The following is a 26548-nucleotide window of genomic DNA, read 5'->3' as shown; positions in this document are numbered from 1 at the left end:
GCAGAAGTGGAGGAAAAAATCCCGTTTTAAGTGCAGAACTCATACCTCTTGCTAAGTTAGGACGTGCGCAAGAGTTTTAAAAAACAGTGTCACAAAAGACGACGTTTGATGATGAATAAAGAAAAATGTAAACTTCCGGAGAAAGAGCTCCAGAACAATCTGTAAACGGTAAACAGGGGCGTATGGCGGGCATTCCGTACATAAAAAAACCTAAAACGACGCGCAGATTAATCCGCGCTGTCGAGACAAAGCACCGGATGCCCCCTTCGGAACTTTGCGCTGTCCTTGCCACATCGGACGCGGAAACAACGCGAGGCACGCGCCCGCCACTGGACCCACGCCCCCGAGCGGCGCCGATGGCGGAGCGGTCCGTTGCCATGGCGCCGACTCCCCGCACGCTCCAAAACACACACGAGCAGTACACTCTGTAGTGCATTCTCTCTCGCACGGACGACGCTTCGAGCGCATTCCTGCTGCCCCAATTACCCAGGTGGCCAGTCTGAGCGCACGGTGTTATCCTCAACGGTAACGTATCGCAATCGCCCATGGAACTGGACAGCTACATGTTTGAGTTGCTTTGCTCTCGTCAGTCGAGGCACACGAGCGGAATGACCGGAAGACTTATTCTTAAATCAGCTGTTTCCACTTAGACTCAGTCATGATGTCCAGGTTGCGCACTGAGGCAACAAAGCGGTTAATTCCCGTCTCAGTATTTTGTTTTTGACCCTAACCGCTTCCATCCGTATGCAAGGTTGTGATTACGCTCGACGGAAACGTCCTTCTGAACCATTCTGACTTTCCTTACTAACGACATTTTTTGGCCTCTGTTGCACTCTGTTTTAAGCACGTAGCCCCAATCGGTATTATTAACTCAAGCTCCCGGTTACGTCCAATGAATGCCATTCCTCAGAACTGCATGAAAGCACAGGAGCATTTGTCAATGAACGCGGCTACAGAAGTGGATCGTTATGAAATTAACGCTCTCAACTATTTCCGCTTAGATTCGCACGCACCGATGACCCTTATGTGTTTATAACGGAATGATAGCTGATATGCAAGGACGTTTCCCATGAGCCACTGTTACGATCTTCGCGAGTGGCGAGTGTATGCCTCTTGTGTTTACAAACACAGCTCGGTGGCAGCCAACACCAGGAGTTTGGTGGCGGTGGGTGGTGCCGGGCCGTGTGGCACCAAGAGCCGTGGCGGCAGCGGACGCCGACGGATGACCGCTGGCCGGCGTGCCTTTGACGGCGCGACGGGCTTTGCGGTTTTTTCCCGGGAAGCGCATTCAGAGCCGCAATGAACGTCCGGGTGCGGCGCTCGCACAATCGGGGTGCCGCGCGCACGGCTTCAGCTTGGAGGCCTCCGCTGTCGACGCCGACGATCCGAGAGTGTGCTGCCCCGCTTCTGTCGCGCCTGCTGCTGCGTCCGCTATGGGCGCCGTGTGGTGCCTGACCCGCCCCGGAGCGTCCCAAGCCTCGGCCCTGCTTGTCTTCCTGGGTACCTTCGTAATCGCAGGTACGCTGCTAACGGTGCCCGTCGCCTGCTTCGTTTATATACATGTCCCGCGGGAGAACTGTTGGTCACGTGCTGTGGTTGTCTTGATTGTTTGGTTGAAATGGGAAAGCATTTACTATCGAAGTAAGTAGTCGCGCTCCAGTTAGACAACTTTTATATCTGCAGAGGCAAAGTTGTCTTCGTTAGTTTGGCTGTTAAGGGTGTTTTATTGGAAGTGGAGGGTGGCAAGACAGGCATCGTAAATGTAACACTGTAGTGGCCAGAGAAGGTATCTTGTGGTGGAAAAGGGAAGTGGCAGGAGAGAGTAGAGTGCCAGTACAAAGTGGCATCTTGCAATACAGGTAACGGAAAAGAAGCATTGGTAGGGACAGGAGAAGAGTTTGGCTATGACCAGGAAGAGGGACAGACCATTTGCAGAAAAAAAGAATAATACCCAAGCTTATAACGCAGCTCAGACTGGCGAAGGAGATTAAAACTTCGCCATTCTCATTAATCCACTTTATTTTCGCACTTTGCGAAAACAAGAACTAAGCCCATGTGGCTATAAATCCGGCTGCGACAGACAGCGAGCCTAGTCCCCTTGGCTGTGGTCGAGCTTGTGGGACGTTCTTAATATGCGGTTTTTCGACTAAAACTCGGAACGCTGTGGCGAAGTATGAAAGATCACTGTGGTGCCAGGTATACCGTATCGACGGTTCCAATAAGGTCTTATCACCTTCGAAGGTAATGTTTATAGAAGAATGCCTTGCTCCTTCCTTCTATGACTTGCTCAAATCAACGTACCGCTGTGGCAAAGCTCTCGGAGCGTGTTACCACCCCTTGCGCTTACAGAACTGTATACTCCAGCGTGCTTCACTTAATGTACCTATAATCTGGCGCATTGCAGTGAGATTACGTGCCAGCATGAGTACTCTAACTGGAGCGAAAGGTATGTGCACGAAAGAGCGGAATTTTCTCGCCGTTAACTTGCGCCATTAGAAAATCGGTTTGACTGAAACCGATTTCTGGCCTGACTAAAACCTGGATGAAATTGAACGGCAAGCCCGTTACTATGTCCGAATACCCTAAACGTTAGTAACTTTAATAATGTGCTGCCCGGTGGTTTATGTCCAACATTTAGCAACCTACTGCATTCAACGCTGAGTAAGAACTGTGCCCAGTCTGCATCGAGCAAGGGCAGTCATTCGAAGTAGTGGGGTTGTGCTGCTGCAAAGCTGGTGCTGCGTGCAGTTCCCAAATATTTATTTTCCGCATAATTCGTTTGACTCCAGAAAATGCAGTCCACGGTTTCTAGACCACGTTTTTTTTCATTCTCATTTAGACGAAGTGAGAAAAACAAGTTGACAGACAATTACGACCGTCAGTAAGGCGAAATTGGAGCGCAGCTCTTGACACAGCACCTGCCACGGCTGGCAGGTGCACGTGTTATGCTGCTAACCACCCTCCGGGATCTTCTTGTGGCAGTCACCTTCCGGCTGTCCATTCCTACGCTCTCACCGTGGCAGGTGGCATTTTGCTCGGCTTCACCTGCCAACGCGCCACCTGTCACACGCCTACAGATGCCACCTGTCAGGTGGCTTGTTACGCCGGCTATGACTATGACGACGACCACGACAACGACGTGGAATGCAGGGCCGGGCTCCTAAAAACTCGACTCTAAACAATGGCGCCATCATTAGCACTGTGCGAGTTTTCAGCGTTATCGGGACGTGACGGAACTGTAAGAGCCTCGAAAAGCTTGAAGAGCACGGCTGGTGCTTATTTCGGTGCAGTCTACCTGGTTAAGTCGACACAATCATGTTCACGTAGATAAGGCCTTGGGCTGACGATTCAGGTAATAGACCTGAAACAATGTGACGAAATTGAGATGCGATTCATTATTACGTAGTGCGCAGAACTAATTCCAGCTCCAGTGAAAGCTATCGATATCCACTTAGTGCTCTAAAGCTGAGCAATGCCGCTTATCCTGAAGCATGCTGACATAGTCAGAGTCCACTTTGGTTGCTTGTTAAAGCAACGACCCATGAATCAACGTGAAAATTCCCTCAGAAAGAGAAACCTGAGTATTTCGGTGATACCATGCGCCTAGTATTAGCTGACATAAGCATGCAGCCTTTCAAGTGTGGCCGTAATCAAACACGAGTTGCGGTGGACGATCAAAGGACCGTGACACTCGGTAAAAAACGGATTTGTCCGAATTAAAAGTGAATGCGGCCGAGTGCACGAATGCATTAAGGGATCTAACAGAATGCTGGAACAACAACTTTTTTAAACACATACCTGTAGTTCGCCTGATTAGATGACCTTAAACGACATCAGACAAAGTTGCCGAGATGCTGTAGCCCTTACAAAAATTCCTTTACACAGTCTATAGACTGTCCATAGTCTTCTGTCTATAAAGTTTATAGAATCTTTGCAGACAAGTCCAAGAGAACAGCCTATAGGCAATACAAATCTTAGACGGTCTATATACAATACATAGATTTCTGGCCATACACTTTTAGTAGGCTTTGGTCTATAGACAGCCTATAGACTATGAATAGACAAAAAGAAATATCTATAGGAAGGCAATAGATTTTATAAGAAGTCTGTAGACTGTCTACAGAGCATTTTTCTAAAAGTATATAGGGGGAAGAACGTGGGTTGATTACGCACCGGATATCTAGAAACGAAAGAAATGCAAAGCAAACAAAAAGAGCGCGTAAGAGAGGGCCACACTAAACGCACACAACACACGAGAAGCGTCGAGCAGCCGCTCTCAGTGAACAGAAGACATGTCCGGTCTGTCCCCGCGTGAATGACCCCCGTACACGCAATCATTTCATGGCGCTCACTTCCGCTTTCGCTTTCATCTCATGGCGATGCCTGTCAGGGGACTGCTGGTGGTCATTGCTCTAATGGTGGCCCCGTGGCTCGTATAAGCGGTTCTTTTCCTTTGGAAGAAACCAGCCTCAAGGGCTCCTTCTGAGGGTTCCCAAAGGTGTCCTTTACAGAAATTGGAAACTCTCGGAGAACTGTGGTGTTGCTGAGCACGTGAATGAGGCGTTGCTATGGAAAGTGATTAATCTGAGGACAATACAGCAAGCTTTGAACGAAAAATGATTGGGGTATTGCTAAGAGACGAGACAAACACGATTTAATTATGTCCTAGCTAATATTGAGACGACAAAATGTACACATGTAATGGGGAGAAATAATTAATTAGCGGTCTCCAAGGGCAACGCAGTGGATTCTGGGAGGAGGTAAAGGGTGGCGGCACAGAGTCAGGTGTGCGGATGCGATAAGGTGGTCGCGGCTGATGCAGGGCAGATATAATTGGAGGTCAGTGGAAAAGGCGTTTGTCCTGCAGGGGACGTTGCTAGGTTGATTATTACATAAACTTAGGACTGTCTTGTGATGCCAGCGCCAAGCATTTTTTTTTTAGTCTCAGGTGGTACATAGGCCTTGTGTTCGATCGGGTTTTCGTTGCAGGCACCTTTGTATGCAGGTGGAGCTCGACTCAAGTACCGTTGGGAAACTGGCTGGCGATATTTCACTATTGTTGCATGCGGTTCAATGTTCGAAGCCTTGTCTTTTGCGCGGCTGCATTTCGCATAAAAAGAAAAAGAGTGTAAGAAGCAAATCATACAGAAGAAGAATAATAAACTAGAAGAATGTTCTACAAAGCAGGAGGAAATGCCAGTAAACCATTGTATTACGTATCAAAAGACGTGCGAAAAGGCACAAATAGGCTTTGACGCTGAAACAAGACGAAACAGGAAAGGGAGTTTCGGCCTGAAATGCTTTTGGGTGTTTGAGAATGCCACAAAGCCACAGTATAGCTGACGATTTCCGTATAAAGGAACACTAGTTTCCGTAAACCTCAGACGCTGCTCCTTTAACATAAACCACTGTTTATCGCTCTGCGTTTTCCGCCAGCCCTCGTACTTAACTGCTGCAAATGTTCCGAAAAACAACATGACATCCCAGTATGCTTTTGCAAAGGTGGCGGCCGCATTTATGCGAGCCACCCACTGTGTATGTGAGCCTCGAATCCTGCACGTTGTTGGGAAATGCAATAATTTGCCGGAAGTGCTCGCAGGCTTGTGACACGAAATGGTAATTTTCAGGCTAGGGATAACGCCAGATGCCGTAATTTCTCACTTTTATCCCACCTCCGCAGTGATTCGAAACAATAATTTTGAAACCCACGATAGAAAAAATCAGTATTCCTTCGTATAACTGGCACACAACTGGAAGTGTGGCGGGCATTGAGGGAAAAGCAGAGCAACAGACAAGAACTGTGGAAAATACAACGAAAGTGCTGCTTTTCCTTCCATGCAAATGAACTATCTGGCCCCAAATTTTTTTTCCACTTTTTATTCATAGACTAGATTGCAACTGCGAACGACTAGGCACTTTTTTTTTTTAACTGGACAGACGGTGGTAGATATTTTCTTTACTCAAAAACAGTTTGTTTCGTGAAGCTCGAGGCAGCGCTAGAGTCATTGCATTTACATACCCAGAAATTCTGGGCAAGGGCTTTTTAAATGAAAAACTATTTATGAACGCAATTTTTTCATATGGCGTACGAGTTTTTAAATGTACCGTCTTCGTCTACAATGAAAGTAAGCAGCGGATATAATTGCCGCACTTATTGCTTGGGAAACGTTTTAGAGCAAGTTTGATTCATTGTTTGAGAAACTTCCACCCAAATTCCTCCTAGCAAGGCGATTAAAACCGCAGGACGTGGCGCACTTTTCGGCAGGCGTAAGTGAGGACAGTTTAAAAGAACGTAGAGTGTATGAAAAGCCGGCATCTTATTTGAGAACGTGGAAATACTGGGGGCCGGTTTGAGCGCGAAGTCTTTCAGCTTTGTTAGGCTTTATAGAATCGCAGGTTCGCTTCCTGTGGTGGTTTTTGTAAGAGCAAAATGTAGCGATAAAATTCATGTGAAACAAAGTTTCTGCGACCTCTTTGTCATTCTGGGTCGACAAATTTTACGCAGAGCCAGTTCCTTTTCCTTTCAATATCGCAGGATGATCCCTTATGCTATAGCTTCCTGCTTGCATTATAGTAATTATACACACCTCTCTTCCCTTTCTTGAACCCAATCGGACATCAACCTTTCCTATTTGCTGATCCTATTTCAGAGGCCTTCATCGCGGTGGAAGTGCAGGGCGAGCGATCATCGTTTCGAAGAGATCGCATCCAAACACGTTTTGCCGTCGAAGACACAGAACACAGGTGGACCAGCGATACAGATCGCTTCTCCCACGCATTTCTGGAGGGCTCGGGTGATGGAGAAGGCAGTTACAAGAGTGAGGTCGCTTCAATTCTGTCAACAATGACTCATGACTCAGGGGAATCTCCTCATTCGAAAAGAATGACGGAAAATGACTACGATGAACTCGCCGACGGAACGGAACCGTCTCTGGCATCTTCCGATCTGGCCTTTATTGACAGCTGGGGTTTGTCACGAACTTCAATGGCATACCCTGGGCCTTCGGCGACTTCTGCTGAGACAACAGCGAGTACTGCCATGCCGGAACCTGAATTTATGACGCCATCCTTTAACAGCGAGCCGGTGGGTGCATTTGCGTCTGAGGCTGAAACGTTGACGTCCCCGTTTCTATTTGCTTCAACGGATGCTTTCGGAGAGTGGACTGAGTTGGTATCGTCTTCGTTTTTAATTGATGCAACAAGTGCAACGGATGTTACGCCTCACAGCGCTACGTCGTCGCTGCCAACTCAACTGACTCGTTCGCTTACGTCACAACCTAATCCTGGCCTTGAGGATCCTGTGCAAGAGTCGGAAACCACATCGCCGTCAATTTTCGAAGACCTAATTACGATTTCATTACCGAAGAACGACTCAAAACTCATATTCAGCACCACAATTTTGCTCCGCCAGCCTTCAGTTCAGTCACCCACTGAAACTGCCATTACCACAAATTACCATGCCAACGCATCCATATCAGACCGCCCTTTTCCTCACAATTCTCTGAAGAGTAACGTCACCTTTCCGTCTTCAAGCAATACCAAAGCAATACCATCTCAGCTCCCAGAGTCTTCCACTCACCATCACCAGTCTCATACAGTGCCAACAAAGACTGACCCACCGCCTTTATTAAGTTCAGCGACGTCTTGGTCGACGCAAGAAGCATCGCCATCTTTCACAACCGAACACCTGCCATATGGGAATGAAGAGAGCACCTACTTGTCTGGGCCTTCAGCTCTGTGGACGGTTGTAAAGGCTCGTGAAAGGACACCGGAAGGCACTTGGCACAACAGCGCAGAGTCCAACTCGCCTACACTGTTGTGGTTCACAACAAGTCCTCCCTTGACAAGAAAGACGGACTGGTTCCTGACCACAATGTCCAAGTGGTTCGTTCCGCGGACGACGACTCTGCAGGAGTGGAGTCGAAGCCCCCCAGCGACCATCGTGAGACCGACCGCTGTGCTTAACTCGTTCGGTCATCTAGGCAACGGTTCCGAGGCGTCACCAGAGGCGTTGAGTGACCAGATGAAGTACTGGATACGAACAGGTAGGTGATCTCCAATGCCCGAGGAGCAACCGACATTTGCAGTTTAGTTAGTCTCATATTGCCTCGTTATTGCATGCATCGTAATATAGGCAAATGCGTTATTTCTGAAATGGGCATCCTTGAATATTGTTGCGCACATAAACTGAGGTTATTAAGTCAGTAACCAAACGGTGCGTTTAATATTCCGTGCTCATTACACAATTTTATTATAGTGTTAATGTATACGCTAACGCGTCGCCAAAACTTTCCATTGATACAACGTCGAGTCAGTGCACTTAAACGTGACCATTTAAGAAGACAAGTAATTAGTTGGGGTGAAAAAATAGAAAACTGAACCTTGGTGCTATTGCATGTCCCGTAGCTCAGGATGCGGTTATTAACATTCATATTATATGCCCGGCGTATGCGACCGCAATGTCAAGCATAGCTCTTGCCAAGCTCTCCTATCACTCCCAGTTTCCACTACCTACGTTCGCTCGAACTCGCTCCATTTTGTCATTACTGCATGATTTCTCTAGGGCACCAAGCCCAATATATCGCTAACCCTTTCAACGTCTCCAGTTATGACCAAGGTTCCGCCATTTCAATCTGAGAAGCCATCTTTCCATTTGATGATTTTTGCCAAAGAAACGCTGCATTGAATGCATACGATACAATATTTAGGCCAGTAGTTTCCCTGCTTCAGCTCGTTGCATCAGTCTATTAACTTTATGGTAAATTAGGCGGAGTGAATTTGGTGTTCAAGTTTCGGGCAGCGAAGCGATATTTGTTGCACCAGAAGAATGCAGGGGATGGGCAAAGCTCGTGGAAATAAATATATTTTGGAAGAAGCAAGAAAATATATTGAATTAAATTTTTCCCTTTTATGCGGTTTCTGTCCCTAAATTTGCTCTGCATTGCCTCGTGCAGACTACGGTGACGTCACTGACATTGCTTTTCTAGCGTTTGCTTTTGTCTATCGCTAACACGCAGTGCTGCGGATAGAGCGTTACAACCACTCCAACACTGAGAAGCTTGCGAAGAACCTCGCATTCATTTACGAGAAAGCGTTCGCCCAACGACAAGCAGCGCGGCGGGGGAGGCGCTACACCGGACGGTCCATGGCTGTGCAGGTTAGTGACGTCACAGGAATCTACGCATAACTGATAAAGTAAGAAAGAACCACGTAAGGCAGGGAACATCGTGGATAAAAAAAAAATCCGCCCAAGCAACGAAAGGCGAAGCTAGAAGTCATAAAAAGGTGGGATTACACCTCCTGTCAGGCAGTTTGAGTAAACGTACAAGGGCTCACAAAAGTTTTTGGAACAAGAAAATTGCTACAAGGCTTTATTACTGAGCAGCATAAGCATGCAGCCATGAACTGATGGGTTTGCTTTGTAGCTCACAACGCGAGCTCGACAATACACCCTTCAGTGCCTGGATGCGCTTCTAACCAGCGAGGAAATTTACGTTTTTTCGTGATTTCGGTATTCCTAAAACTTTTATGGGCACCTGTAAAGCTAGCGAGTTCGCAGGTAGTGTGAGGCAGAAAACGGAAGCTATCTCAGTAGTACAGTGCTAAATTGTTCTATTGTAAGCGAGAGATGGTAGTGTTTTACTCTACATTTACCCCCCTGATCAGGTCATTGCATCGTCATGCGTGTAGTACTTCAAACAAGCGCAAATGGACCTTTAAACGCCAACAAGTAACTCGAGAGCAAATGTTATTAAGTCAATTAGAGATGCATCCCTGTTACATAGCTAGTACGCGCATGGCGCGTGCCCTGCTTCCCTGGAAGACAGACGGACGCTCGGGATAAAAAAAAAAGCCTTTATTCGTACCGATAAGCCAGCTTATACAGCGTGACCGGTAGAGGGTGAGGGGAGGAAGGAACGAGGGAAAGCGTGAGAGACACGCGCTTGGCGTTCGCCACAGTGATAACGCAGAGCGTTTACAACAATCACGTTTTGTACCCCTTGTAAATCTGCGCATTTACAAACAAAGTCTAATGTTTTGCAATACAAGTATAGGTGTAGCATTCAATTTTTCCTTTACTTGTGCAAAAGTGCTCGCGGGGGAGAACGGTGGCGGTTAGCAGCGCCTGGGATAAAATATCTGTGCTTCGGAAACGTTTGTAGTGAGGAAATTGATTTTTTTGTAAGGGGCAGTACAATAGCCCTTTCAAATTCTCCCTTTGCTGCTTGCGTATATCAGTGATGCGCGAGATTTGTAACGTGTGAAACTTTCAAATCTTACGCGCACACTATTATTCTATTCAAACTAGGCTATTTTTTGTGAAGTGCTTCTAAGCATGGTCATTCGCACAACATGCGCTCGTTGTATACCCCAGCAGAATGTTGTGTTAGAAACCATAAAATCATAACCGCGTATTTAAAAGAGCACGTAAAAATTTAATCCTTCCGTCGATACAGCAAACCGTCGTGATGTAGGATACGAAAAATAAATGAGAACAACTACACGTTAATATTTGTTTCTGACTGCTTAGATAAACTTCCCTGAATACAGCTTTACTCTGCACCAAGTAGAATTACCAGTACTCTGGAACAGTTGTGTTAATTCCTTAAAGATGGTCCTCGGATTATCTTGTTCCTCCTCGTCCGGCAGGTGGTCAACCTCTCTGTGGATTACAAGGAGCAACTCATGTCGCTCGTCTATACCCTGTCGCAAGAGGACAAGCTCGTGCCCGCGGAAACCGCCGTGGAAGCCATGTCCGTGGTTAACGAGACGGATATGTCGCGCCTGCTCGGCTACCCGGTCGTCACGAAAGCTGAGCGTGAGTTCCCCGTCTTCTTAGTCCTCGCACATTATTTTGCAGCGAGAGCTGCACTTCTCGCGTACAAACGTTGAAGGGGCAGATATGACCTTGAAGCGGCCTCGATTAATAAAAAAATAAAATTGTGGTGGAGGTGGGAATCGAATCCGGGCTTCCGGCATGCGAGACGGAGACGCTTCCACTCCGCCACGACCACTTTTTTTCTCCTTTATTACGTGAAATTACACCCAAAATGGCAGGATTCAATTCCGACTTAACCAGGTCGCATCACTCAACCAGTCATACACAGTCACACCAGCATCCACCTCTCACTTAGCCCGAACACACGCACTCCGCCAGGACTACTCGACTCTTGCTAGTGAATAAAGGCGCGTCTAGTGAATGCACATATGTCTTAAAAACATATCTTCAAGTTATGTACTGAGGCGTGCATGAATAATTTAATTATGAGCATGAAAATTACAGATATGCCAACTAAGCGAGTAGCGAAGTACGTCTCCGGTGAATTTCCTTCGTGCATGGTGTGCAGTAGTAGCGCCACCATGTGGCACCCACTGAAACCCCAACACGCAATGTACGGCGATGATCCAGCAAATGGTGCGACCGACGCAACCTAACCTACCCTAACGTAACATAACCTAACCTAACCTAACCAACTAACCAGGTTCAGCCGAGTTGATCCACTGCCGAAATTTTGCAATTATTACATCATCCACGCTTGTAAAACCTTACGGCTCGTGCTAACGCACTGTGGCACAAAAGACTGCGGACCTAATGTACCGCTCCAGATGTCCGTCTGTCGGTCACATATTTGGTCCCCCCTCCTCGCTTTCTATCTAGTCCCACAAAGCTGTTGCTCAATATTATCTTTTTAGATCCTAAATTTGGTACATAGTAGCGTTTTTTTAACCTTGACGTTCAGTTTTACATATATTTCAAGAAATCTGTAGGTTTCACTGTGTTCAGCCTCGCGAGCATTTTTACACCTCGGGCTTCTAGGTGCCCTACGCCATTTGACTTCTTTTATTAAACGAACTTGCGGCTCATACTTTTATATTTCTACTTTGTCTCGCAAGCAGAGCTCTCATGTAATGCAGCTATGCTCGGATTGTTAACCTTTAACAACCATTTGAATGGTTGTCTCTCTGCCCCTTCTGTCGCAGCGTACATAAAGCCCACAAAGACAGAGTCCGTCACCCAGCTCGTGTGGATTGTATCCGGCGTCCTGGCGGCTATCTTTTTCCTCGTGTTACTGTTCTTGATCCTCTACTGCAAGTGCTGCCGCCCGAAGGTCCACCGCAGTCCGTTCAGCGACTCCGGCTCTGTTCGCTCTTATGGCCGAGCCAACAGACTCAAGGCAAGCTGTGCGGTTGCTACGTGTTCTTTTTTTTTTTTTAAGGCACGTATGCTGAAGCATCTTGAAGCTAATGGTAAATAGACTTCCGTGCTGCAGTTAGCTGCAAGTAGGCTTCTAAATACGAAAGAAAGTTTTATACAAAAAGTGTAAACGTCTACTAAGTATCTCGCACAAAGTTCTGCACTTTTTCTTTCGAATTTACCTCATTTTAAAGGATTTAGTTAAATATGCCATAATTTAACCAGGATCGTTAAATAATCTCAGATCCTTAGCTTATTAGGGAGAAAAGATGACCAGATTGAAGCTTCTAATGCTGTAATATATATAAAAGAAGATAATGTGGCTCAGAGAAGGACACATACGGGGCAGGGTAAAATCGTTGTACTGTTTATCACAGCAGAATGAAATGTCGGCAGTAAGGGAAGTTGGCGAGATGGTCCGCAGCAAGCAAGCTCATCCTCTCTTCAGGACGTCTTGCCGTTGCGCAGAACACAATAACGCAAATGCACGGAGTTCGTTTCTTCGACGTTGTCGAGAGCTCCACGCTTTCTATACATATTGTCGCGCATTTAAATGCAGGTGTGGACGTGAATTTTTCATCGATCTGTGATGTAGGGCGGCTTATCGGGTCGATAAGCTCCAGTAGTGAAAATTGGACACCAGCAAAGAATGCACACAGTGTGTTCGGTGAATTAAAAAAAAAGTTACGAGCTCGGCCCAGAAGACGCACCTTCATAATTTAGAAGAAATTATGATTTGGAAGTACATATTTTTTTTTGCGTTACCAGGCGTTTGAAGAATCTCCCGGGAAGTTTGGAGCCTTGGGCGAAAAGACGTACAAGGACGTCTTCACGAGTCCTATACACGTGCCGTCAGCACCTCCGTTAGACACAGGCGGCCGAACCATGTAAGTTTCATTTTTGAGCCTCATTTTGTCTTTTACTTTAGGGGCGAAAATTTAGACTCTGTTTACACTTTTTCAGGAATTAATGCATTAGCCGATCATGGCGTATATCATACATTCTGTAAAACAGCACTCAGTAAAACGTATGAAGACTCGGTAACGTAAGGTTAATATCCTCATTTCGTCGATGAGATGTCATGCGTTTATTAGCAGTTGATCAATGTACTACAAAGAAATATACCTGAAAGCTTTCAACGAAAAATCATTTCACGGAGCAACCGTATCATGTTAAAAATTTCCCAGTTTTTATGCACCTAGCCTGCAACCACTTTGGTAACGAGAAATCCCAATTTCATCGGACCACAGTTCCGTATAGAAAAGCTGTCGTGCTTACCGCATCGTTTAGGGAGAATAATTTGTTTATTTAAATAAGTGTAATGTTGCTGGCTCAACTGACAATCGTAGGGGTAGAAGGACAACCCAGTATAAGATGGATAAGAAGTGGTACCGTATTGACGATATCAGGCACTACTTGGCTGCAGTATGAGAGGACCAAGGACACAGACTGCATCTAAGACGGCGGTAGAAAGCAAAGGAGTAGCCAACCACAAGGTACACAAGGGCGTGATAAAAAGTAGCGAACATAAAGCATCCGCAACTTCCGTCAGAGTTCACGCACACGGTGATAGAATTAAAGCTGCCCGAATCACACGTCGTGCGAGCGACTCCCCGAGACGTTTCAGACCGAAACAAAGGGGGGGGGGGGGGGGGGGGGGGTCGGTCCGCTGTCTTCCGGGGCTTCTTTTACGTGATCAAGACGGGTCAAGTTCCGTGTCCAGCGTCAGCTGTCCCTGACAGCGGCCGACCTTCGTACGTGCTGGGAATTTTCTGTCGACGTCAAGTGAAGAAGTTCAGTGTTAGGGCACTGGGCCATTTCAATCTGCGTGGTTTTCCTTTCGCCGCCCCCGCAGCAGTGCCTATTCGAAATGGGGCTGCGCACTATGCAATCTTCGGTTTATTGAGGGTATCGCTGTGTGGGCCGTACTGCGCCTCACCGCATGGGATGAAAGCGCTACGGCGGAGCTTGCGTATTGCGTGAACGCCTTACAGGTTCTCCAGAGCTAGTTTAGCTTCGAAGTTCGCTTGCTGCATATAGACAGTGTTTACGTCAAACCCTTACAGAAATAGTCTATAGACACTCTATAGACTTCTTATAATATAGACTTCATTGCCTTCCTAAGATATTCCTTTTGGTCTATTCATAGTCCATAAACTGTCTATAGGCAAAAGTCTACTAAAAGTGTATGACCATAAATCTATAGATTGTCTGTAGACTGTTTATAGAATTTGTATTCCTATAAACTGTTCTCTAGGATCTGTCTATAGGGAGTCTATAAAGAGTCTGTAGACTTTACAGACAGAAGTCTATGTACAGTCTACAGACTGTATAAAGAAATTTTTGTGAGGGAAGCAACATGTTTACAGGAGGGAACACTTACTGGAGCGGATGCTTGCTGGACAGGATTTTTACATACTAACTTATTTACAGGAAAAGACAAGGCACAAATATCCACGTCTCTCTTGCAGTTTCAAGATGCATACACACGCCGTCGTGTCGGTACCCTGTTCTCTGCAGGCACACCAGGCCCAAGAACCTGAGCGAGTACTTTGTCAACAAGGCTTACGAACCGGACAGGCATCAGCGGGCGTCGGCCATTCGGAGCAACGCCCTTCAAGGTAGCGCCGTTTACGACGAAGGTTAGTGTGGAATGGCTGGAACAACTGCTTGTATTTTTTCTTGTTCTTCTAGGATTTAAGTGTCGCGCTTCATAACCTAGAGATGAAGGCGGTACTTTTGAAAACCAGTACATAGGTTATTGTGTCGTGTGCCCTCCTTAGCGCTAAACCTACCTTAGGAATAGCATAAGAGGGTTTTCAGACAGCTGACTCCTTCATACTTCGTTCGCGCTCCACGTGGCACTCGCGGTAATAGAGGAAGTTCTACGCCCGCTGCTTAACACTTTCGAAGTTAGCTTAAACGCAACATAAATACTCCCCTGGAGCGAGAAGACTGGGCAGCCTGCGTTGTTGTGCGTTGTTGTGCGTTGTTGTGCGTTGTTGTGCGTTGTTGTGCGTGTGTGCGTGTGTGTGCCGTGTGTGTCGTGTGTGTCGGGTCGTCTTTTCCGTCTCGAGTCTATTTTTTGGCGCCTTTTAGTAAGAATGCCTAACCATATCGCCCACAGTACGTGCTTAGCCGTCGCCATAGCTCCGTTGTTAAAGCACTGTGCGTGAAACACGGAGGTCGCTTGTTCGAATCCCACTGGATGCCTGTGGTTGTTTTTCTTTTACTTTTTGCTCAATTACATTTCAGCCACGAAATGGCTACAGTACTTAATTTACATTGATGAACACCAAAAATAAAAAAAATAATGCAGAAACATTCCCATATGTTTTCCTTGTCTTCGGTGACTGTTGGCTGCATTAGTTTATAAATTCCGTTTCTGCAACCATTACCTTCAACTAGTGTTAAAAAATAATACATTTCAGGAGCAGCAAGAAGACCTTGTATATTTTAGGGAAAGTGTTACTTTAGCAAACTCTGTTATATAAGTAGTGGATGATGCCAGCTAACAAAAAAAAATAATGCCAACATAAACAAGGCACGCGTCACCTGTTCATGCAGCGATGTTTTCTTGGCTAGAGATTAAAGAAAGATTGGAAGAAAAAGTGGAAATAAGTGCTGGCAAGGTTAAGCTTAGCAAGTTGCGCTACACCTACAAAGTTGTGCAGAATGGTTACTACAATAAGAGAAAACAAACCAAGCTATTTGACGGCATGTACTTAGGTGCGCACTGCGGTCACTTTCGGGGGCGTTCAGGTTTGTGAACTTTCGCCTCGCCGAGAAATGTACTCGTTTTACAAACTGTCAGAAATGGGTTACCTCCTTCGAAAACGAGGCTTCACACTTCTGCTTCACCGACGGTTTCTTAAATGATGCCGCAGTTGATCGCGGCTTGGACGAGATACAGGGGGGCCTGTTCGACCACGTGCTTCCACCGCCGTCCGAGTCGGCCGAGTGCCCGCTACCGATGCCTCGGAAGACCTTGCAAATGGAGGTACACAGAGACGGATCTGGCAGTGACAGTGACACCTCGTAAGAATTTCTACTATCACCAAGATTTGCAGTTAATGCATAAATTGCTCAGGGAGCGGGGGGCGTTTTTGTTGTGCAATATGCGTTGCAGTGTCTTTCGTGCTGGTCTGTCGCAGTCTCGAATCGACTACGTCAGCTGAATCAGCGGAAGAGAAGACAGCGGCTAGTGCCCAGGAAAGCGTCGCTACGTCACTGATTTCCGACGAGGTAGGTTATAATATGTATCTTTATTTTTCTTCACTCTGTACGAAAATATCCACCGACATTCACTGAGAGCTTACAGCTATTTTATATAATGTTTCGAGACGCCTTTCTTCCCCCTCCTTCACACACTTCGTCGCTTCTCTCACAATGTGTGCACTCCGAACGACACAGTAATCGGGCCTGTCCTTTCTTCAGAACGTCCACCTTCTGTTCCTTCTCCGTAAATATTTTACGACTATCAGAATGAAAAATGTTAGCATTGGACGAACAATGGACACCAAATATCCTTACAGAGGACGTCTTTCCACGAAAACATTTCTTTTTTCCGCCTGTTGCTAGAAACTGCAATTGGGTTTTATTGCTTATAGTTGTCGGTTACGCTTCGCTGTAAGCAGCCAGTTTGTTTATTTGTCATTAGACACCTCTACCATACCGTGTACCGTGTTACCGTTAACGTTACCGAAGTACCGGGAGCCCGCCCACCGCCGGTGAGCACGCGCTGATTGGTCCCGATGCGGCGGGCGCGCGCGCAGCTGCCGGTACCTGGCGCCATCTGGCGCCGTCGGGCGATTTGCGCATGAGCATTGGTTGCGGGCGGGCTCCGGGTACTCCGCTACCGCTAATGCTAACAAGGTACATGGTATGCTAAAGGTGTCTATAGAGGGTTGCACACGCGGCAGGAACGAGACAGTGACACGGTGAGAGGCAAAAGCGCTGAGTGGGCCTGTGTTGTGTCTCTTTCTTTCCTCACTGCGCATGCGTTATGTTTCGCCATGACCCCGAACCGCTGCCATAGTGCATTAGTTTTTCAGACTACATGGTTCTGTGAAGAAAAAGAGTTTTATGGCAGCTGGCCGAGTCACCTAAACACACCACCTGTCACTGCAGCCTTCGGAGGTGAACGACAGCGAGAAGCCAGGAAAGCTGTGCTCTGACGAGGAACTGAAGGAGGCCCAGAAGGAGCTGGATCACATGAAGAAGAAAATCGGGGTCATCTTGGACAGCGCCCTTGAAAAAGCAGCGGCTAAGAAGGTTTACGGCAGGTGACACGCCTTCCAAACGCACTCATAGACGGGATTGTAAAGAAGCAACACCTACTCCCACACTTTCCAAAAAAAAAAAAACAATGACTGCAATTACACAGGTTTCACTATGAGGGCAAATTGCGATGACACAGAAGTAATATAATCACAATTTGCAGCTAGTGGTTGTTCTGGCATTTCGTCCCTAGCCTAACGTGTTTTAACACATCCCGACAGCAAGCGTAAGGATTGACAGAGATCTATTTGAGTTTATATGCTAAGAATCTCAGTTCATAACTTACTGATTCTGTGCGCCGGCCCTTCGTGACGCATCAATTATCCTAACTTCGCTTGTTCTCATACAGCACATCGAGTCCTTGATGTTTCCTTGACGCGACAGAGTTCTCTCTCTGCACTTGTCTGGCTGTTTGTAAATCATGGGCACGAACCTAGGAGCAACACATGATTTTACTTGTAATAAAAGAAATTTCCACACAGAATATTACAATACGAAAAAAAAAGAATCAAAGAAGACAGTGCCGCCAAGAATGACTGCATTTCGGTATGACTTAATGTAAGTTCGAAGGATGCACCATAACGAAGAGGCGCCTGTAATTGGTGTCATCCTGCCTCGGAGTACCCGCAAGCGGCGACGCCACTAGCGGCAGTTTCGTTGAGTAGCTGCGCTCGAAACGCACTCGTTGAAATCTAGAGGCAACTTTGGAGGATGTGTGCCACGACACGATACTAAAACAGGAGGAAGATATTTGTTTGCTGTTTATTTTCTCGCTTCCCGTTGAACAGGTACACCTCACTTCGCGCTTTTCTGGAAAATAATCCCTGTCCATTCAGAAATAAAAACAGGCGATTCACTATAATGCGGTTTTCGTTCTTCGTTTTATTTCAAACCGTTCCTGAAAAATTAAGGAGGCTTAAGCTTCGCCTTTAAGAGTGGAATGCTACTGCGTGTTGCACCGCTGCCAGGGTTTTACTCATGTACGCATCCGTACGGAAATACACTTCCCGAAATCACGGACCACAACGCATTCACTAGGTCTACTTTTATTCAATTCGAACCAATGAGACTTCGTAGCGTATTCTGCGGGTGCTCGCCTCGCAATGTGAAAGGCCTGGGTTCGATCCCCCGTATGTCCACAAATTTTTTTTTGTTTGGACGTTATCGTGTTGCAACACCGACAACGCCGACATCGGCTTTTCTGCTGCACGAGCTCCTTAATGCTATTGCGTTAAAATTTGATACTCATGCTGCCCATCAATGTAAAAGGGAGACGGGACGATTAATTCACTCCCAAGGTGTGGCCCTGATTACAAACCATGTGGCGCGATTGAGGCCTGTGATTGCGCAGCTGCACTAAGATGATGATGATTACCTGAATGACACTCCGAGCTAGTTGTAGAAGAAAAAGAAAAAGGGTACGGCATGGCAGTGAGAGGCTTCGAGCCTCAAATTCGCATTTGTGCCTAAGGCAAGAAAAAGAAAGATAATTTTTCAAAACCAGTCAGGGAAGAAAATTATGGTAACAGCCATTGAATGTACTGCACCCACAGGCGCATAAATGTCTACACAGGTGCCATCTGCATTGCGCGAAAATATTTGTTAGAAACATGGGCTAAAGTCATCACAAAAAACACACGCTCAAAATAAAAGTGTAGTCACTGCCACCTGCTTCCGTCATAGCCTGTTCCCCGGTTGAAAAGGTTTTCACTAACACGAGTTTAATGCGATAACTATTGGGTGCAGTTATCCTCCGAGAAATAACACCGGAGCAATGCTAAACAGCAGATTTTCTTTTCCCGCTTGCAACGCCGCAGCCTCCGCCGACAGCGCGTCTCTCCGTCTGCCACGGAGATGCGAAGGACCAGTAGCCTGAAGGTCCCGAGGCCGCGCCACACCATGGCGAGCACCCTCCTCCGGCAAAAAATGTGAGTGCCCCCCCCCCCCCCCCCCCCCCCGAGAGCCTCTGTGTGAAGAGGAAAGCTAGGCACTCACTCAGGCACTTTTTAAAAGCAAATTTCCGGCACACATCTTGGACCTAACATAAAGTTGAACCCTAACCTAAGCTGGAAGAATCTTGTCGAGCGTTAACCGACTTGTGTGCCCCTCTGTAGACACGATGACAGACGCAAGCACTTTCCGCATTTGACCAAACTAGCTGTGGACAATAAGCTGGTGGTGGTGGTAAAATATTTATTGGATGCAGTGGGGCGGGCTTTACAGGAGAGTGGAGGGCTTCACCGCTCCCTTGCCTGGGTGCCATAGTCCTCATTCCGGGACATCATTGGCGGCAGCCGCACGCGCTCTTTTAACCAGAGCCCTCTGGGACTCCAGGTCCAAGCAGCTGGACAAGGAATAAATAAATCTTGAGCTAACACAGGCAACTGTCTTCGGACAATAGAGCTACCCGCAGTGGTAAGATAGGCAGCAACAGCAATCGTCGTAGATGGGTTCCAAGTGACGTCATGGGCGGGATGGTGGAGCGCGGAGCATAATAGTGCAGGTCGGAGCTGGCTCTGATAAGCTGATTAGAAGAACACGCATGTTTACTCAGTGCATCAGGTCTGATAATAAGGCAACAATGACGTCGGTGCAAGCCGTGTATAACGAAGGCGAGTGACTGCTCGCGAGCCACAAGTTTTCCCCAAAACGCATCCTGTTGCGAACATTAATTTAGGATCCTTCGTTTTCAGGTGAAACATCATTTTTGCCCGATTATTGCACCTCCAAAAAATTTATTGAGAATCAGGATATACCCGATTTCGTTTCGAAAATACCTCTTCAAGAAAATGCAGTTTATCAGTGCACAACTCTGAGGGCAAAGCACGTAAACAAGCGGATGGCCTGTACTTCATTGCGAATGGCCTTTCAGTTAGATGAGGAGGATTTTAACTTGTTTCTCGTGGTGTGGCTTAACGAGATGATAAGTTCAAAAAGTAGGTTGTGGAAGCGAGAGGTCAGAACACAGCTACTGACTGGACGTCGCAGTGGCATCGGTTTACGTAGCGCTGCCCACATCAACAACGTCCTCCTCTGAGGCTATTGTGCGTTCGAGATGACCGCTTGGGTCTCGAACGAATGTTTTCGCAATGTGCTAAGAAATGAACTCCGGTCTAGCATAGACTCATAAGTGCATGCAACACATAGGAATGGCAAAGTATATGACAAAACAATTATAAGAAATGGGAAAAATAGAAGAGATATGTGACAAATATTTTCTAAGTGCGACCTACCATTGCTAGACTTCTTAAGAAAATACGTAAAAAATTTAGCCTTAATGCGCATTACGTTTCCCGGCAAGAAATAGCCGTAAAAAAAAGCATGTATTATAGAACTTTTCTGATTACTGAATTTCGATCCGAATTCAACTAATGAAATTGAAAATTGGTTGTTGGGGAAAGGAAATGGCGCAGTATCTGTCTCAAATATCGGCGGACACCTGAACCGTGCCGTAAGGGTAGGGATAAAGGAGGGGTTAAGTGAAGAAAGGAAGAAATAGGTGCCGTAGTGGAGGGCTCCGGAATAATTTCGACCACCTGGGGATCTTAAACGTGCACTGACATCGCACAGCACACGGGCGCCTTAGCGTTTTTCCTCTATAAAAACGCAGCCGCCGCGGTCGGGTTCGAACCCGGGAACTCCGGATCAGTAGGCGAGCGCCCTAACCACTGAGCAACCGCGGCGGTTAACTGAATTCAACTAAAAGCTATATCCCAGTGTTTAGGCCCAGAAAATGGAAATGAATGAAACTAGTAAACGAAATGCCCTATACCTATATCCTGCAACACAGGCGTTACGGTGATCCGTGTTTTTTTTTTCTTTGAAGTTAGCTGCGTTGCAAGGTGTGTGCAACTCCTCTCTCCCAAAAGACAAGCAAGGGTTTTGCGGGAGCCCGTGTGCGGGAGCTGCTCACAATGCCATCCAAAGATTCGCACGTTGCAGATGCTCAGCAGCTCGTTCGCCCTTCCAACCCGCCGCAGGCTGTCGCTTCCACCGGAAGAGCCGGAGAAGAAGGACGTGCTCACGCAGACCACGGACCTACCCGCTGGGAAGCCCCGCGTTGTGTGGTCCATCTACAAAACGTCGGAGGCCGCCGCACAAACTTCTTTCCTGGTCAGTTTGTGGCAGGCCGCTGCTGTCCTCATAATCGTCGCCAACTTTCCAATCTTACTACAGGTGATAGCCCTCATAAACATGCGTCATAGCCGTTCAGCTATCAAGCCATATCAGGTCTGATAGCCTGGTGTGACGATGACATGGGTCACTTGCAGCTACTTCGTCGCTCCAGTGGACATGGTTGAAGTGGGATGGAAGCACTGGTACGCCGAGGCAGCCCTTGCTTTTCACACTGCTGGAACGTCAGCGTAGTTGTCTTTGTGTCCTCTCTGTGTCCTCGTCCGTAGACCCTGTAATTCCATGATGACCGACAAAAACCAATCAGCCCAACAACATACCCTGCTCGAACATCTCAGCTGGTAGCGGCTGGCAAATCGGCCAATGATAATTTGGTTTGGTTTATGGGGGTTAACGTCCCAAAGTGACTCAGGCGATGGGGGACGCCGTACTGAAGGGCTCCGGAAATTTCGACCACCTGGGGTTCTTTAACGTGCACTGACATCGCACTGTACACGAGCCTCTACAATTTCGCCTCCGAGCCGCCGCGGTGGCTGAGTGGTTATGGCGTTCGGCTGCTGGCCAGAAAGACGCGGGTTCGATCCCGGCCGCGGCGGTCGAATTTCGATGGAGGCGACATTCTAGGGGCCCGTGTACTGTGCGATGTCAGTGCACGTTAAAGAACCCCAGGTGGTCGAAATTCCCGGAGCCCTTCACTACGGTGTCTCTCATAGCCTGAGTTGCTTTGGGACGTTAAACCCCCATAAACCAAACAATTTCGCCTCCACCGAAATGCGACCGCCGCGGCCGGGGTCGAACCCACGTTTTTCGGATCAGCAGCCAAGTACCATAACCACTCGGAAAATGAGGCTCAGAGCGTCCTACTGAGCGCTCAGAGACCCCACACGACGTATCGACGGAGTGGTTGAAAGGGACGGTAAAGGTCAATGCCTTTGGGCCATTGGTGTAGCATGCTGTGTGCACTTAGGATGTGGCACCCTGTTCGGCCTTCAGCCATCGCATTTAAAGGGAAGCTAAGCCATTTTTTTTAAATTCAGGGGAGCACTTTGTTGACCTAAACTGCCGTGAGGCGAAACCCTTTAGCGTGTTGTTGCTGCTGGTGTCGCTGATGTGTGGTGGATATGTTGATTAAGTATACAATTGTTTGTGAATCTTAAATGCTGGAGACAAAGAGGGCGTTTGGGAGGCATCTGTTTGATTAGACGCCTTTCCACGAACACTCTCCAGCGTCCTTACTCTAGACATAAAATATTGTGGGACTGTAAAAAGAATGAAAAATAAAGCGTTACTGCCGTGACAGAAGAACTACATATGCGTTGGCAGGAACTAGCGTAGTCGTTAGCACGCTCGGCTGCGGAACGGAAGGATGGTGGTTCGAATCCCACCGTGCACAAGGGTCTTTTTTCTTATCGAGTTGACGTCATTTGATTGACAGCTCTAGTGTGACAAATTTCGCGGACGGACGGACGGACAACGATGAACCATTAGAGGCCGTTGCCTTAATACGATGAGAATGAATCATTGGAATGCATGAAGACTGGGTAAAATCTGGCATTTTCTTTCGATAGCATTTACAATGGTGTCGTAATCCCCGATCTAAACCTCGACAACGTTCATACTTCTCCTTGCAGCTTTAAAGAAGTGCTGAGAAGCTTTGTAATGATGAAATCAAGTGTGCGATTTCAGCTTACCGCTGCTTTCGCCCGCACCCTACCGTGAATTGTCAGATGGCGCACAACAATTCTTCGCGGGTTTTACCTTCGACAGCGTTGGTTACTTTTTTTCCCAGAAACGTTTGTGAGGGTCGGAAATACACCACCGCCGCAGATGACGTCATAATGCGGCCAACTACTCGGTTCTGTGCGTTTCGGAGGCACCTGAACCCTGTCGCGGTTATACTCAGCGAATACGCAACCATATCAGATGGTAGTGAAAAAAAGACAATATGCTTTAGCTGGAAGTTTGAAGCATTTGATCTTTAAGCTCATCGGTATCTGAAACCTCAGTTCGGCTTTAAGGGTGTGGGGCATACTAAGCTTTTGCCACTAAATTTAATTTTTATGCTGCGGCAAAGAGGTTCCAAGTTATTTTTTTGGTGAGCAATTACCGAGTCATATTCAGCCCTTAGACGAGTTGAACTAAAGCTTCGTCAGAAAATATCTATCAAAATTTGGAATAGGCGAAATTTTTTGAACAGGCTTCTCCGCACAACATAACTTATGCGGAGAAGCTGGCTTGCATTATTTTCTTAACTTAACTCGAGTAGTGTTTGCGCTTTGCGTTTTGGCCAATTTTAGCCGAACATGAGCAATAGAAAGCCTATATGCATAAATTTCTCTATAATTGTAATTAATGTAAATAAAATGATACGCAGTTTTAAATAATTAACTTGTGACAACTTACTGCGCTTTAGCATATTTCTCTCTCTTTAATATTGCTAGGACATACCTGATTCACTGATATGAACAGAAAAATAGAAAATAAATGAGTGTATCCTAAACAGCACCTTGAATAGACAAGAGATGGGCACTGCTCTTGAGGCAGCCAAATTTTTCTATGTATGCTCCTCCACAAAGCACTAGCTTCTTTTAATTGGATCTGCAGAGAAGCTAGATTGCGGCATTGCGCAATCATCAATTCTTTAATCTTTAGCTTTTTGGCGTCACAGTATTACCTATATTTTAATACGCGTCATGCAATATTCATAATTTTGGTGCTAAACAAAGATTGACGTCAGTGCTTTCCATCAAGTTAAATCTCCGTTATATGCCAGCGGTAATCACAGGCATACAGAGCACTCAAAGCAGGAAAGAGACGAAAATTCACGTGCAGTAATGCGAAAGCATTTCTCTTACCGCTGTCGATTATGGTGCCGCCTACGCGCCTATTCGCGTAGACAGCAACATAATCGCTTCTGAGACATCTGTGAATTCATTAGACTCGCCTTTATTCACCTTCAAACGTTCAACCTTCGTGACGGAGTGGAAGCGCTCCCGCCTCGCACGCCGGAAGCCCGAGTTCGATTTCTGCCTATGTCGGCGTTTTAATTTAATTATTTTTATTCAGCTCGTGCAGACACGCTGTTCCCACAGCTTCTGTCCACAACTTCCGTCCACAGCGCCCGTTGACAGCTTCGGGAGACGCCATTGATGAGAGAAGAAATTTTTCGCATTAATAGACGTCACTGTTACGTGCAGCAGTATTTTTCCGATTGATACCCACAAAGAAGGGCATGCACGGTGATGGAAAATATCTTGCACACTTGGCAGTAAACGTCCGATTCCTGCGTCACGATCGCCTTCGTGCTAGTTAATATTCAAACTGAACGCGCAGAAACGTGGAACAGAGACGCGAATGAAATTGGAGTACGTAAGTAGAAACACGTAATGACTGTGAATTCTTCGCCTGCTTTGTCAAATCAAGTTGTTTTTAACCAAGTCTATAGACTTGCCTGTCTTCACTCTCTTCTTACAGGACTGCAGGTTAAGCAGGGATGACTCGCTGCCCACCGCGAGAGCAGACGTCGGTGACCAGTCACCGGCCAGAGCCACCAGCATCGTCAAGGATTCGACGCAGGCCATGCTGAGCGCAATCCGCGGAGAGCTGCAGAAGTTCAGCGTAGCACAGCGCACGCAAAACGGGGAGAGCTTCGCATGACTCTAAGCTGGGACACGAACACGCTCAATGCGGAAGCGTTGACAAGCACAACTAACTAGCCCCGTGTCTCCAAGTGATGTCTACACAAACTTTCACGATTCGTAGCTACAGTGGAGAAATGAGAAGTGATTGAAATGCGCTGCGTTGTGATTGAATTTGAAGAAATAAGTATCCGTCAAAAGTCTCGATACAGAGTGTATGAGTGCCGAGGAGAGTGGGGCGTAGTAGTAGGCTAGTCTGCGCTCTGTCTACTCCCCATTCCGCGTGGTTAACAGGAGCCCTGGTGATGGTCGAGAGGCAAGGCTTAGTTATAGAGAGCTTAGCTGCATTCATACTTTCATTATTGTGATTAACCAATGTCATCAGTCGGTAACATGAACAGCACACATTCTTAGGAGCCACTAAGATGTCACATATTTTGCACAATAAAAGTCGTACACGTCACAGTGTATTTTAATATGGAGTACAAAGTTATTGAAGACCTATGAGGCCAATAAGTATACCGCGGCATTTTTGTCGGTTTAGGACTATGAATAAATTTGCCCTCGGTTCTGTGCAACTTACTGCTCAGAGCTATTTACTGTCTCTGTGGACTGGGTTTGCAGTCAGCGCCATTTAAAATCGGGGCTCAAGGCTTAAATAATGGCCCTGGCCTCCTCATTCCGTTTCCGGGGGTCGAGGCGAGTGGAATGTTAGTAACAGGTGGTTATATAGATAACGCCAGATCACAGAAATCATACACGGATCTTTTTGAGAAAATCGAAACTTTTTGTGTGCCTGGGCACACATCTTATCGGACGCCACGGCGTATGCGAGGAAATTCATGCGTTGTGGAAGACAGGCGTCATTGCAGTGTTGGTGAACGTTTAACAAATTTTACGAATGGTGGCCGAGACGTCAAAAATTCAGGGGGGCACTTTGTTGACCTAAAGTGCGGTGAGGCGAAAGCCTTTAGCGCGGTGTTGCCGCTTGTGTCACTGATATGTGGTTAAGATGTTAATTGAGTACATGATTGTTTGTGAATCTTAAATGCTGGAGACACTGGAGGGCGTTTGGGAGGCATCCGTCTGATTCCACGCCTTTCCGCAAACACTCTCCAGCGTCCTAGACAAGGAGAACTACACATGCGTTGGCAGGAAGTAGCGTAGTCGTTAGCACGCTCGCCTGCAGAACGGAAGGATGGTGGTTCGAATCCCGCCGTGCAGAAGGATTTTTCTTTCTTATCGAGTTGGAGTGCAGCGGACGGACGGACGGACGCGAGCATGAGCCATTAAAGGCTTT

The 26548-nt window shown here is 46.9% G+C and overlaps 1 protein-coding gene across 1 annotated transcript; it reads left to right on the top strand.

Moving 5' to 3' along the window:
* The first annotated feature begins 1148 nt into the window (after positions 1–1148).
* LOC144127525 (uncharacterized) lies at positions 1149–25693 on the top strand. The gene is made up of 13 exons (XM_077660519.1): positions 1149–1518; positions 6651–8045; positions 9018–9157; positions 10651–10819; positions 11983–12176; positions 12965–13083; positions 14717–14838; positions 16084–16234; positions 16351–16441; positions 17327–17481; positions 19294–19404; positions 21457–21589; positions 25085–25693. The coding sequence occupies exons 1-13, from the start codon at positions 1434–1436 to the stop codon at positions 25265–25267; spliced, it is 3048 nt and encodes a 1015-aa protein (XP_077516645.1). The 5' UTR covers positions 1149–1433; the 3' UTR covers positions 25268–25693.
* Positions 25694–26548: the final 855 nt, after the last annotated feature.

The sequence above is a fragment of the Amblyomma americanum genome, chromosome 4, assembly GCF_052857255.1.
Source record: "Amblyomma americanum isolate KBUSLIRL-KWMA chromosome 4, ASM5285725v1, whole genome shotgun sequence".
In the NCBI taxonomy this organism is placed as follows: Eukaryota; Metazoa; Arthropoda; class Arachnida; order Ixodida; family Ixodidae; genus Amblyomma; species Amblyomma americanum.
This window is presented reverse-complemented; position numbering and strand designations above follow the sequence as displayed.